Source organism: Epinephelus lanceolatus, chromosome 19, assembly GCF_041903045.1.
Source record: "Epinephelus lanceolatus isolate andai-2023 chromosome 19, ASM4190304v1, whole genome shotgun sequence".
Classification (NCBI taxonomy): domain Eukaryota; kingdom Metazoa; phylum Chordata; class Actinopteri; order Perciformes; family Serranidae; genus Epinephelus; species Epinephelus lanceolatus.
This window is the reverse complement of record NC_135752.1, coordinates 4,880,286-4,895,680: the sequence shown is the minus strand read 5'-3', so window position 1 is coordinate 4,895,680 and position 15,395 is coordinate 4,880,286. Positions and strand designations below refer to the sequence as shown.

Here is a 15,395-nt window from a genome sequence, read left to right as displayed (position 1 = left end):
GGGGAAATATCGCCTAGCATGGCGAATCCAGCCATGAAAAGCATCAACTGCTATATCTCCACATGCGTCTTCCATAGCTTGGAGAAGGGGTATACGCATTTGTGGATTTCGGTCATACACTTTCCATCTCCAGGCAGAAAAAGTGGCTCAGATCTCATCAGAGATTACGGTCCTTGGCCTTCCTCATCCTTGTCCTCCCCGTCCTCCTCCTCTTACTCTCACTTCTCTGGCTCTGGCTCTGCCTCTGTTTCCAATGTTGGCATCCATTGCTCCAAAACAGAAAAGCTCACCTGTTGCCCTTTTATGCTAAAGCTCTGATTGCTAATTGTAAAACTGTGTGACAGGTGTTTGCCCATTTGATGAGTCAGTGTGCATAGTAGGGCAATTAACTTTGAATGAAGAATTTTGAATGACAGTGTGTTCTTTGTGAAAACAAGAGCTTTTCTTCATGAAAATTGTGCCAAATGCAGAGAACTGTGTGTAGTGATTTGAAAAAAATGTGTTTTAGAACTGCAATTTGAGTGTAAAGCAGGAATTGTGCTTGTAGTTGAGCAGAATTGGTTCAGGGGGTTGGTGCATGAGTTACATGTTGTGGTCATTGTGTCTCAAGTACCAGTATTTGTGTGTCAACAATTGGGAAAACACTCTAAGATGTATCCATCAGTGCATTCTAAACGTGACTTGTGGTTATTATTTTTTTTCCTCTCGTGTGAAATAAGCCACTTTGCATCTAATGTATCCCCAGGTCTCAGTTTTGGATGGACTTGTTTGGAGACCTGAGACACTCTGGACTCTTCAATGATAGCCATGAACACCAGTGCTTACTAAGATTTAGCTTCAGTAATGTTCTGCAGCAAGACCTGGATGAATGTATGGACCTATGGAACAAGCACCAGATTCGACCAAGCAGACTTGCATCATGTTCAGGAGGGATACCGAATGAACTGTATCTCTTGCCTCACAGGTAGTAAATATCATATACATTACAAAAAATGCAAGGTGTTATGGTATAGCCTAAACTGGGATATATTTGGACAATTGTACATGTTGGCATAATCCATTCTTGAATTTAGAAGCTATCTGTCTCTACCATTGTTTATAAATTTCTGTATATCAACAAGCAAACAAATCTAACAATGACCATTTCAAACCTTGTCCTTAATATCATTGTATCATCTAATTTTGCAGATTTGGTTCAAGGGACTGTGGATTCGCTGTTGAAAACGGGGAACTGGATGTGTTTTCTGAGGCAAGGCAAGTGCTTGATTTATGTGGTGATGCAGACATTGAGGAATACCTACAACAGGCTGTGGAACGAAACGGACTACAACAGCCACAAGACTGGAAGACAGCCTCAGAACTGTACATCACTCTGAAGGAAATAGCTGGGCTATAGACATGGACTATTGGAACCCGTTTTTACCTTTCTTATGTATCCCACATTAACATGGACTTAAGACAATATTTTCCCGATTTAGTGTTAAGCTTTAATGCATCTTAATGCTTATCAATAAATGATTGGTGGACTATACATGCCTGAGTTTTGGAAAACACTTCCCATTCACAAATGTGATCTGACATTTACAAATTGCTTCAAGGGATAAATTATAGGATATGATCCCAAAAGTCTCAAATGTGGTTCTTTTGAATTTTCAGGTTTGGCATCTTGAACTCTGGGACTGAAGTGGAGACATATTAAACTTAAATTTTATTCATTTTCTGATTCAATGTTTATGTAAACATCAATTGCAAAAAGCATTTGTTCTGATTTTACGTTGTTTTTTAAAATACATATTCAGCTGTAAAAAACAGGAAACAGCAAAATCAACGAAAATCAGGACACAGCTCTGAAATATTTATGGGTAAGATCTGCAAGTAGCTAACTGCACAGATTCAAACAATGTATAGAAGCCCTCACATGGGTGAACAATCACTTTAATGCATAACAAGTCCCAAACTGCCTTTTAACAAGAGGCAGTAACTGATGCAAACAAGCAAACGTGACCTTGTACTTGGGCATTATTCTGACCAGAAAGTTGTTGAGAAAAAAAAAGAAATAAGACAAAAAAATATATAAAAGAGAGCCTAAATCAGGCCACAGCTCTTATTACATTTATGGGTAAGATCTGTAAGTAGCTAACTGCACAGATTCAAATGTATACAAGCCCTCACACAGGTGAACAGAATCACTTTTATGCATGTCCCTTTGACATCTAAAAACATCCAAATCCCGGAGCATTCTGGATCCCACAATTTATATATATCTAACAAAACAGCCTTGACAAACCTTCACAATCGAGAAGAAAATCAGCCCAAAATCCAATTATTTTGACCTCCTTCTGCCGCCTGTTGCTTCCTCTTGGGCTGAGGTCTGGACTGAACATGCTTTCCATTTCTGCAGCAGTCAGGGCCTTGGAAGAATGGTATAGGACAGGAGCCAGCACACCAGAATGCTGCTGCAGTGCAGTCAAAAACTGCAGACTTGCCAGTCCATCTTTGAATCTATCAAGGACAGTTACTGTGTAAGACATAGGTGTGGTTCATCAGGTCTGACAGAAAAAAATACTACCAAACATATAGCAACAATATATGCAAATATACTTACAGACCAGATTTTTAATTTAATATATTTTGACATAAATTCTGATTGTATAATCTCATGCCATAGGTAGGTTGTTTATATAGGAGCATACAGAAAACATTTCATAGTGCAAAGAAATTAATAGTGATGTCAAAAAAGGAGAGATCATCATGATTTGGACTTCTCCCCTAAAAATCTTGTTTTCACACTGCAAGAAACACAAGTGTGCTAAACAAAGCACAATAATTTCTTTGAGCACTAAGTACACCAAGGAAAAATAGACAGACAAGCTGGATGGTATTTGAGGGTCAAATGGAGCATAACCTGAGCTGCTAATTACTGAACCCTTATGAGAAAATGAGTTTTTGGTTTCAAACAGCTGATTAGTGTTAGTAGTACCAGCTGGTTACTCTGGGTAATTGTGTATAATGAAGAGAAATAAACCAGTGGAGCTCAGATATGGTTTGCCATGTCAAAAGGTACATAAGACAGAACTTTAAATTGAATCCAGTGGACATGCATTTGTAAAAGTTAAATATTTGTTTTTAAACAAAGTTTACTCAGTGTCAGACTGTACTTCATGATTTACATACTTACATTTACTTTGTGGATCATAAAAGTGATGGAACCTAAAATTCGGCTAGTATTGTTCAATACATTAAAAAATTTTGTCCAGCATTTCCCTGAAGGGGACAAAAAGAGGAGATAGCAACTGAAGATATCACTTTTACAGTCTGATCCAGTAAGGATGCTCCTCAATCCTGCTATTTCAGAAATACCTGATGGCACTGTCTCACAATTTGTCAGTGGCTGCAGTGATATGCAGTTGGCAATACTGACTGAATGTTGGATTAGTTAAAAACTAAACTATTACATTTTTTGATGATTGTTGGCAAAAAAGTTTTAAATAATATCATTTTAAAACTTTAAAAATAATATTACCGTTGAATGGCAATGTGGTTGTGGTCTATAATGTACCATCTGAGGTATTCTAATGTACTCATCTGAGTGTATGCTTCTCACAAGCTTTGACACGTCGGAAGCATCCAGCTGTTTGGAACATTGTGCTGTTTTGCAAAATTCGATTTTGCAAAGACTCCTCCGATTCTGTTTCCTGGACCTATTTAAAAGACATTTATTGTAAGATCAACCCAAAAATATCCATGCTTGACTACACTTCTCCTTCATTAATACAAATCTAGGATAAAAAAAAAGGATAAAATGACTTTTACTTCTCGTTGAAATAAGTGGAAATCTGTCCCTTTAAATAAATAAAACTTATCATCTCTTGAGTGTAGTCTTACTCTCAATTACTGAAATAATTTTCAGGTGTCCTCTTAGTAAATTCATTCCTTCAGTCAAGATAATTTTCTACCTGACGTGGAGCTTTCCCTATCTCCTCATCTGTTACATCTTCCACAGTGGCGCTGAAACTTGGCTTCCCTATTATGTGGTTGACAAGGTCCTTTGAGAGGAAATGTGGTGCTGGTCCCCCGTGTATGATAGACACAGCAATCATCTTGCCTGCAAAAAAGTACTCATCTTCCCTGACAGCTGTTACAGAGAGTACAGAATTATTATGGATAATTACCATCTACATCAGTGGAAGATAATTTTTTTTTTTTAAATGATTTAAAACTTCAAATTTTAAAATGACGTCAAAAAACCCACCTGTGGAATTGTACACAAGATATCGTCTTTCTGGAGGTCCATCGAAGATGAGGTGATTTCTCAGGTGATTCATTAGAAGTGTGAGGAATTCTCGCCTCGGCCCACCCGTGTCCAACCCTTCTTCAAAGGACCCTGCATCGTCGGTAAACTTAATGAAGATGTCGCTGTTTTCGGAGTATGAGCTGCGTCGAAATCCTCTGACAGCTCCATCCCATACGTCAGATCTCGATATATTGAACCTGCTGACTTTCTTGTGGTCAATTGCAAGTGCCAAATTTGCAATTATTTCAGGTGCCTGCACACTTGTGGGTCTAAAGAAAAGTGAAAAACTTACTTTAGACTTTAAAAATATACTCAAAGCGTAGTAGCTACTTTACTAAACAAAAATCTTTCATTCCATATTCATAAACTATATCCTGACACTTCATTGACACGAGAGACACTGATGAGTAAGTCTCTAAAACAATGAGCAACTTTTTATTTTTATTAGCTTAATTCCAATGGACTCTCTTCAAACACACATCTCAACAACTGGACCTGATTCAAGCAGTTACAGACAGAAAAAGTCAGATTGGTGTTCATTTTAGTGACTTCTCACTTTTGTATAATTTAATTTTGGACAGAATAGAGAGCTGGTTAATTTTCTACTTATGTCTATATGACTCACTCAGATTCTTCTGAGGGCATGTCATTTGTTTCCTCAGGAATGAGAACTTCATCCTCATTATCACCAATGACGATAGGTGCAAAGAGGTTGGTGTAGTTTCTGCAAAATGAAGACATTATGTGCACACAATATAAATATAAACACACATAAATGCATAAACACGCAGTAGATTAGCACAAATTTGCCCAATCAAATGGTTGACCCACTGTTCCAGCTTAAATTCAACAACATCTAATCTTTGTCAGGAGAGAAATGTGTTTACCCCTCAATAATGTTGCGTTTCTGATATTTTGTCCACCACTCTATATATAATTACACATAAGACAAAACACACCTGTAACAGGAGCTCTTCACGTCAAGACATCCGGAGGTACCTGGATAAGTATGATCCTCATCCAAGTGTATAGTCTGAAAATTAAGAAATGTAGAAATAGGTTAAATATTCAGTCAAATGACAACATAATTATGTAACTAACTCTATGGATTACTTAAAAGGGATAGTTAAACATTTTGGCAAATTTGCCTATTGCAATAATCCCTATAGTCATATGAGTAGGTATATTCCCAGTGCCTGCTGTTTTGAGAGCCGTGAGGCAGAGACGCGCTGCTCAGTGAACACAATGGAGGTGGACGGTACAGGTTGCTCCGTCCCTCAAAACTAATCAAATACACAATCCTACAATTCCAAAATGCTCTTATGGACAAGTTGTGTTCACAAAGCAGCATGCATCTCTGCCTCACAGCTCTCAAAACAACAGGCACTGATAATTAAAGGGAATGTACCTGCTTATATGACTATAGGGATTAATGCAATAAGCAAATTTGCCAAAATATTCAACTATCCCTTTAAGGAGGTGAGATAATTAAGAATAGCTTCTAAATGCGAGGAGATGACGTTCAGTGGATACACTTTCACATTCACATTTCCCTGTTTACTTTTATTGTTGTAAATTTAAGTGAAATGTGATACAACTGCCAATTCAAAAAACTGCATGAAGCAAATATATGACATGATTTAAGTAATGGACAAGAAAGAAAAAAATGCAACATGCTAAAGTATTGAGGAAACTTTTCTCATATGTACTTATATGCTTGAAGAGTCATTTCTTAAGTCAGGCACATTCACAAAAAGGTTGTAGTTAACAGTCCATCTGAAGTGGCTTTATATTCCCCCTGAATGAAAAGCAAAGCTTAAAAGCACACAACTGCAATAAACACAATACTATGATTATGAGTTTACTTCAATAGACTTTGGTCTAATGGTATTAATATAATCATAACATTAAAAACAGATGGTGGACAACGGCTCCTCTCTCTTCACTGCAGGATGGAGAGATATAGAGGATCTTTTGTACCCACAGCCATCAGACTTTATAATTCTTCACTGAATGGTAGATGAGCTGCCAGACAAGTGAATTTCCCTCTGAGGATCAATTAAGTTATTCTTATCTTATTAGACCATGTACTATTTACATTAATGGTGTCTATGGAAACATTAAGCTATTGTTTTGTTTCATACCTAAAGTCATGGGACAATGAGGACTCTATGTAACTATTATAATACTCCATTACCTGTTGTACTTCAGTAGAGAGTGACAGCCCCCCAGCACCATTCCTGAGAGGGCATAAAAGCATAAATCATAGTGTACTCCAAAATATATTGGTGACATTGCAAAACCAAACAAACATTTAGATATTGGAGTAGCAATGCATTTACGTATAGTAAATGTTACAATAACCACAAATTACAAAGCTATGTCGATAGCAAATAAATATGTATGCAAATGCAGTAAAAGCTATGGTACACACAGACACAGACACAGACACAGACACACACACACACACACACACACACACCTACTTACACCTTGTCAGGCTCTTTGTGTACAGGACTGCTTTAGTGATGAGGTTCAAATGGCTGTAGTAAAGACATAATTTAATTCAAATACAAGTATTTGTTTAGTTCTGGTAGGCTGATGTCAAAAACCCACACAGGTTGAGGGCAGGTTAATCACAAAAATGATCACCCAAATATGTTTTAAATTGCACTCACCAGTGTATCAGCTAGATCAAACTCTCTTGATGTTGTTTTTATCACAATCTCAGAGTCAGAGTCAGATGTGTCTGGCAATTCTCCAACTGCAAAACATGAAAATAAATGAAGCTCACCTCAATGATAATTGTTAAAAAGGGAAGCTAACACCTAGAGAAAATGCTTAGATAACTCCAGGCTGGTTAACAGAATATGAACATAAATGCTGAAAACACAGTAGGGAGCAACTAATAAAATCCAAGGGCCTATTTCAAAAGACAGCTTGACTATTGATCCCAAAGTGAGGGAAAGTCTGCATTTTTTCTGTTTCAGAAAGGGAAGTAAAACCTCTTAAAAGTTACTAGCTAATTAAAGAATAATATTTACTTTGGTGATTGTATGGGCCATTGTTGCTTATCTATTCACTATTTCTAAATCAGTTAGTAAAACGAAGGCCATGTGTGTCAATATTCCACACACAAACAAAAGCCATAAAACATCTCATCTTTTGCAAAAGCAAGCTCTTCATCAAAATATATATAAGCTCTTCAAAAATGATTCCAAACTCTACTGGAGCTAGTCAACAGACACAGGCTTCCAGTCTAATCTAGAGGATTGTTTGGCGTTTTACATAACACTAGGTGTAGTGTTTTGTTAAAACTGTGAAGCAAAAAATGTGTAGTATAATTCTTTAAGTGATGACTGACATTTTGCTCCGTCTATGTCAATTTTCACTTTCTATTTATTGTTTTTAATTTGTCATACCATTTTTGAACCTTTTTGAAACTGATTGAACAAATTACTCCACTGTTCCAGAATAGAAAATTAAGATTTTTCCTTTTCAAGGTAGATCAACTCAGAGAAACTCAAGACTCCATTCTGAAACAGGACCCAGATTTTTGATAAATAAATAAAGATACAAACAAACAATAAATAGCAGATTCCTCACTGACTAACATATAGCAGTACAGCAAGTCAAGGCATCTTTGCACTGGACACAACTAGGTCATAACAACACAGTTTACCTTCCTCAAAGTCTTTTTTTGAGCAGATAAAAACGGTGATCCGCTGATATGGCCTACCAGTTTCTGCCTTGTATGTTTTTAGAGTAAATGGTCTTTGTGTCCTAGGGATATTAATAACTTCAGAGCCATCTGGATAAAGAAGGAGGAAAGGTCCTTCATCCAGGTCTTTGCTGAAGTCCCTCATTTTTTTCACTGCCTGATTAAGCAGATCTAGGGCAGTGATGTCAGGATGTGTAGAAAGGCAAAGAGTTTTCCCACGCTGTGGTTTGACACCACTACCCTTCCCTAATGGTCATCAAACCAACATTTATCTGCAAAAAAAAGAAAAAAAAAAAAAGTGGACTGTTAGTGGGTAATGTTTAAAAAAAACGCTGTCTGACCAGGGTTCAAAACATCACCAGAGACCCCTCCCACCCCCATCATGGACTGTTCTCACTGCTGGCCTCTGGAAGGAGATTCCACAGCCTATGGAGCAGAACAGCCAGGCTCAACAACAGTTTCTTCCCACATGCCATAAGACTGCTGAATGCACTATAATATTTCCCCTCCCCACCCACACACACCTACACAGGACTGCTCCACTAAGGGCCTCTGGGCCATACTGCCGTGGAATAACACATCACAACTAGATTTTTTCTGTGCAATACATTTACCTGTGAAATGTATTTATCTTATTTATCTTCTCTTTTTATACGCATATTTATTTTATTTTGTATAGACTGTCTTTCTCACTATTCCTGCTGTGCTATGAGCCATTGCATCGAAATCTCATTTTGATGTAAGTCTTTACTTAAAATGATCATTAATGCTATGTTACATGTCACACTTGGATACAAAATGGACAATTATTAACTCAAAATATCACTCAAAGCAGAATGACCCAAACCTTTAAGTTTTAAGTTTAAGTAGCCTTTATTGTCATTATACAATGAATTGTACAACGAAATTATGAGGTTAGAATGGAGGGTTAGTCCTGAGCCGCTGCGAATGAGCGTGCCGCCACTATGGGCAAACCTAACCTTAAGTGCCCATAATGCATGTCGTAAAGCCAGTAAACATCAGATTTGAAGGGTACTTTTCGATACAGATAATTGGCAATACAATGATCAGAAACTAGCAAATATGCAAAAGTAAAAACAGGACAGTGTCATTATCTGAGTAATATGGTTGTGGCACAGTAGCCCATTAGTACAGGCAAAAATATTTTGATCACCATAAAACTGACCCTACCATCAGGCTTACTTTTAGAGGACTGAGATGATGGAAGAATGTCAACAGCTAGTTAACAGTTGTTCATTCTCACTCTGAGCCATAACCAACTTACCTGAACTTTACTTGTTTTCTTTGCCTCCATTTTCCCACAAGAAAACTTTTGCCTCTCCTCTGTTTTTCTCTTTCTGTACTCCAGAAAGGTCCCTAGAGTAGGAGTTTGAATAGTCTGTGATTCTACATGGAAGCAAAGGAAACATATGTTACATTATACAGATACATAAATACAGCAGAAGCCTAATGTTTTACAGCATACAAGAATCAAATTAAGACAACACATTATCTTTTGCAAAATAGGGGTGCCGTTTTGGGGACACAAACAAACTGAAGCAAGAAAGTAAACAAATCTAAAAATAACACACACAATCTTTTCCTGCTGGCCTGCAAATTTCTAAACTAAAGCCTGAAGTTGCTTCATCTGTCTTCAGTTTCACTGCCTATAACATGCACTCTAACGTTACTGACCACCAAAAGATACTCTGGCAACAGCGGTAACATCAATACATCTTTCACTCCAAACAGCAGCATTCATGAAACACCTGTTGCCCCCTCACCCCTAGATGACAACACGTGCCTTATCACGTCTTTAATTTACATGCACAAACACAGACCGTTCCTCTAACAAGTCGACCATTATGTAAACGTAATAAATTTGTATGTGTATGTATACTGTAGCTGTAGGAATTGCCGAGTAAGGTCTGGAAACTGACGTAAGTTAGCTAACTTGCTCTGGTAAGCTAACGTTACATCATCCAAAAGTAGCCTAACATAAACATTACATTAATGTTACATCAGTCAACTTACTTGAAGGTCGCGCGTGAGTATTGTCACCGTCTTCTTGCAGCCTTTTCCCACAATCACTGCAGAAGTTGGGTTTTTCCTCGAACTCTTTGCCACAATTGTGGCAATACATCGCGGCGTGTTCCTTTGTTTCTGGTTGTCTAGTGGTGTTGTCTTTCCAGTTCAAAGGACGGATCAGTCCAATCAGCGACGATTCATGTCGCCCGAGGGTACCTACCTTTTCCGGTTTAGTTAATGCCATTGTGTTTTCTGATTTGTTGTTGTGTTTTCTGATTTGTTGTTGTGTTTTCTGTTTTGTTGTTGTGTTTTCTGATTTGCCATTGTGTTTTCTGATTTGCCGTTGTGTTTTCTGTTTTGTTGTTGTGTTTTCTGATTTGTTGTTGTGTTTTCTAATTTGCCGTTGTGTTTTCTGTTTTGTTGTTGTGTTTTCTGATTTGTTGTTGTGTTTTCTGTTTTGTTGTTGTGTTTTCTAATTTGCCATTGTGTTTTCTGTTTTGTTGTTGTGTTTTCTAATTTGCCGTTGTGTTATCTGTTTTGTTGTTGTGTTTTCTGATTTGCTGTTGTGTTTTTTGATTTGTTGTTGTGTTTAGTAATTTGTTGTTGTGTTTTCTGTTTTGTTGTTGTGTTTAGTAATTTGGCGTTTTGTTTTCTGTTTTGTTGTTGTGTTTTCTGATTTGCCATTGTGTTTTCTGTTTTGTTGTTGTGTTTTTTGATTTGTTGTTGTGTTTTCTGATTTGCCGTTGTGATTTGCACTTCAGGGCCACCGTATTAAGAGTGACGCAACAACATCTATTGTCATATGGATTGATCACAGCTAAGAAGCTGATTCTAATGTGCTGGAAAGGGAAAGAGGTGCCCACACTGAAAAGATGGCTGACAGAGCTGACAGACACCCTTCATCTGGAAAGGATCAGACATTCTATAAAGGACAGAACTGAACAATTTGAAAAGATCTGGCGACCACTGCTCTCCTTCCTGGAACAGGAGCGGGCCTCCTGACCTTCTGAATCCAACAGTTTAGTGCTCTGGGGTAGGGATTGGCTGAGGGAGGGGGGGAGGCTGGGAGTGGGGTGTTCAGGGTATTATTCTGTGGGTTTTGTGGGTTTTTTATTTTTGCTTTTTTTTGGGGGTCATGTTTTGAATATTGTACTGTGTATTGCCTTGTGTTGGACCTCTGTTTTTGAAAATTAATAAAAAATATTTGAAACGAAAGTCATTTATTTCCTTTTTTGTTTAGATTTTTAACTTGATGGTGAATCAGTAAACAAATAAAATATAAAACGTGGAACTTTAATCTGTTATCTGTCTTCACTCTGTATGAAACTCCAGTGGTGTAGTGATGTGTCACATCAGTCCAATCAGCTGCAGCTCTGCGCTGTCCAATCAATAACTGATATCCAATCAGGGGGGTGTGTCGGTCAATAAAAGACTTCTGTGAAGGCTGCGCTCGTGTATCCTCACTTCCCTCTCCTCTGAAAGCCTCCTCTCTCCTCAACTCCTTTACTCCTCAGAGTGCATTTTACATATTGAGAAGTCCTACAAGATGGCAAGTCTCAATCGATTTCCGGATCAAGTGATTGATCATAGAGGATAGAAGAGTCCCGGAGGGATATTGGGATGAACCCCTTGTGTATTTAGTCTATGTCCTCCCTTCCTTCTGTGCCAGATCTTCTTTGCCTAGTGTGAGAGTTCCACCATTTTGTCTAAGTGTGTGTTCTAGAGTGTGTTCAGACATAATGCAATTAAATGTCAGATTATGGATTTATATGCTTACTTAATGTAGGAAGTGGTATATGTCAGTGGAACAGCAGTGATACTGTGCTAATAGGCATACTGTTACCATAACAGCAGCATGTCAGCAGGAAACATCATGTGAAAGCGGGAAGTGGAACAACTTACACAACACTTACACATGGCGCACCATTAAGAATAAGCACATTATGTTGAAACAATAGTGGAATGACATCAGTATGTGCCAATGAAAAATGGTATGTCCATTTTTTTGTGGCAGAAAAGCCCATGGAAAATAGTTGAGACACAGCTGAGACAGTTTCCATGTGAGTCCTTACTATTGCTGACATAATTTGTAATATGCAAGGAAACATGTTTATCAATTAGGTTTTTATTTTGAAGGTCTTGACCAGAAGTGCCAGTTTGTAATTTTGCTGGACTTCCACTATTGCCCTGCCTCTTTTTAAACCTCCCTCACTCAGCATAACCAGGGAGTCTCCACCACTGATTCATTGCTTTAACAATGAAGCCTGATTTGAGCGTAGTTCTATTTATTTTCAGTGCTGTTGAGGTCACTCTCCTTCAGGAATATTGTCCAACTCACTGCCGCTGTGACTGGGACATCTACAGCGTGTCTTGCTTTGGAGCTGAGGTCATGCCTGTGTTCCATTCCGATACACAGGAGGTGTAAGTAACAACAGTCCTTCAACTCAGATTTTAGCTTGTGCCTTTTTGTTGTATAAATACTGAAAAGGCCTAATACTGCTTATTCCTGTTTCAGGTGGCTTGTGGGGACAAGACTTTCTTCTATTCCTCAGAATACATTCATCAACTTGGCCAACATTTCTCACATGTAAGACTGTTCCCCCCCCCCCCCCAACACTTACCCCTCTCTTTCAGTAACCGGCAAAAACAGAGAATGTCACTTACCTATAAACATATACTACTTAAACTAGCAAAGCAATCTTTCAGTGGAAGTCTTGACAGATTGTATGAAATGTACAATCACTCTACAAAGACTAAAGCCTGATATGCCTTAAAAAAGCATAATATGAAAATCAGTGTTAGACATACAAAGGGCTGTATAACCACACACACAAAGATTAAGCTGTCACTGAAACCAATTATATATAATTTAATAGCAGTGGTGAAAAGTAACTGGGAACATATACATAAGTACTATACCTAAGTACCTTTTTTTTTCTCAACTTAAGTAACATTATGAAGGCATGACTTTTACTTATTTACTGTATATATTTACTGGGGACAGTGCACATTGATCAACATTTCAGTTTTCATGTCAATGTAAATGTGCAAAAGTTAGCTGATAAGCTAATTAGAGATGCCTGCTGTGCAAAAGGAGGCACAACCTATTACTATTCCTCATGTTTATTCTTATTATTCTTAAACTTCTGTAAAAACTTTGCTGCAAAACCCATCCCGCAGTGTTGCCAACACATAGGCAAAAAATACATCAAAATGTTTATTAAATCCAGGAATAGTGTGCTATGACTTTTCTCAGATTTTCTCAAATTGATTGCAAATAACTGAGAAATCGATGTATAATCACTCCTCTTTGAGGCCACACCAAATTGCCATACTTTTTTTTTTTCATAAATTTTATTTATAGAATGCAAGTCAGAGACAATCTATGTATAAAAATGTATAGTTTCTTTCCTCCTTCTTTAACATGTTCTATATGAACCTAAATGAACAACCCGAAAATAGCGATACATGGAGTTGGATTTAAATTTAAGCCTAATATATCTGAAATTGCTTTGAAGAATGATTGCCAGAATTCAAACAGCTTGGGGCATGTCCAGAACATATGGGTAAGGTTGCATGGGGTCTGTGAGCATCTATTACATTCCTTGTCTATTTTATCTGGGTAAAGCCTTGAGAGTTTTTCTTTACTGTAATGGAGTCTGTGGAGGACCTTGAATTGTATAAGAGAGAGTCTAGCGCAGCTGGATGACGAGTTAACAGCACTCAGAACCCCTCCCAGAAGGCTTCAGAGAAATTTATCTGAAGTTCTAATTCCCAGTTCATTTTAATCTTACTTAAAGGGACATTGTGCAACATTTTCAGTGGTTTATTGGCAAAAATTGATGTCTGCATTCATAAATATGTCATCATTGGTGTATTATTACCTCCACCAATAATCTGACTTATTCGCGTAAAAGGAGAATTTTGGATTTGTTTGTACATTGTGCGGGTAAGTCGTCTAGGGGTTTCCATAACGTTTCGCCATCTTGAGAATACATCCGCCAGCAAGGGACATACAGCCCCGCCTTCGGCGTTTTCGTTGAGAGCCAGGCCAGCGCTGTGTGACTGAGAAGCCGAAGGAGAGGAGCAAGAGGCGCTTCGCTACTACCCCGGCACTACTGCAGCATAACAATGTCCCACTCTTTGAGCATAATGCAGGATCATGCATATACTCCATGAGGTATCGGATAACATGGTTTCATCACTGTTATCATAGCTTTTTGGTACACAGTGGCTACCGTAGTTGCAAGACGCGTTTGAAACAGTGAGGCGCTAGAGTGCGCTATCCGTTTGAATGCAATATATGATTTCAACGTTAGATGGGCAGCGGCAATCTTTGTCAATCATCCTTGGAAGAGGTCCGTCTATAATTTTGTGCCCTCCTCGAGCTGTGCCCACCTCCCATTTATTTTTCACCCCTCTCTCCAGTTCTGCTGTATTTACTCCGGGTTTAATATATTTTGCTTCCATCTTGCTGCCCTGCCCTACTCTACTTAAATGCTACTTAGCTCTCTCTCTACTCTACCGGTAGAATACTGCATCCACCTGTTGAACAAAATGCACGCGGCAGTGTTTCCCCTAGGATGGAGTTGCAGCAGCACATGAAAAATAATTTTCACATGCGTGAAACTTTTATGTATGCTTGCAAAGCACAGCCTGCTGGGATGTTTCTGTGTATCTACTGGCACCAGAAGGGCTCTTTAGGACTAAGTACATACAGTACATTTATGCACAGTAATGAGCAGGTGAAATGTCTATCTAGCGTACATATGAGGTGTCTCAAGATTTAAGAAAATACAATTTCATTGAACATAATAAATGTAAAAAGTCACCTGACATGCTGCTGTTTTGTGCTATGACCTATTTTAGTGCTGGAAGTTGTTGACAACGCCTAAACGCAACACAAGCTCAGCACCAAATGAGTACTGTGCTGCGCTGCTGTGTGAGCAGTGTGTTTGTCTGTGCGTAACAGCAGTCCTTTGATGGTTATTTACACACTGTCCATAACAATAACTTTGTCAGCTGACAAACTGCACCGGGCTCGCGGTCAGGTTTGGTCAGGAAAATGCGGCCCGAGCCGCTCTAGTGTGCTCACCTGTGTGTGTGGCGGAACTCTGCCATGTGCGATACAGAGAGCAGAGTTACAGAGATACAGAGATACTGAGATACAGTATGGAAGCTGAGGTGACTGAAATCGGTGCCTGGAATTGGGCCTGACGGCTCCCGACCTCGTCCTCCTTGTTTCTTCTAAAATGTCTTTTGCTGTCAATTCAGTATCTTAGGTTCAGCTGGCAGATACTTAGAAAAACACTGGAGATAGGCAGAATCTGGTGCAATCGAGTTTATTGTGTT

At 38.5% G+C, this 15,395-nt stretch overlaps 1 protein-coding gene and 1 pseudogene across 1 annotated transcript in view; one reads left to right on the top strand and one right to left on the bottom strand.

Annotated features, from left to right (window-relative positions):
* Positions 1-1,629: 1,629 nt before the first annotated feature.
* Positions 1,630-10,158, bottom strand: LOC144458794 (uncharacterized; annotated as a pseudogene).
* A 2,128-nt stretch (positions 10,159-12,286) lies between these two features.
* The window catches only part of LOC117269946 (thyrotropin receptor-like), a 93,597-nt gene continuing 90,488 nt past the window's right edge, over positions 12,287-15,395 (top strand). The window contains exons 1-2 of the mRNA XM_033647307.2: positions 12,287-12,464; positions 12,559-12,630. Coding sequence (XP_033503198.2) covers positions 12,301-12,464; positions 12,559-12,630 — 236 coding nt within the window. The 5' untranslated portion in view covers positions 12,287-12,300. The remainder of the gene's footprint in view (positions 12,465-12,558; positions 12,631-15,395) is intronic.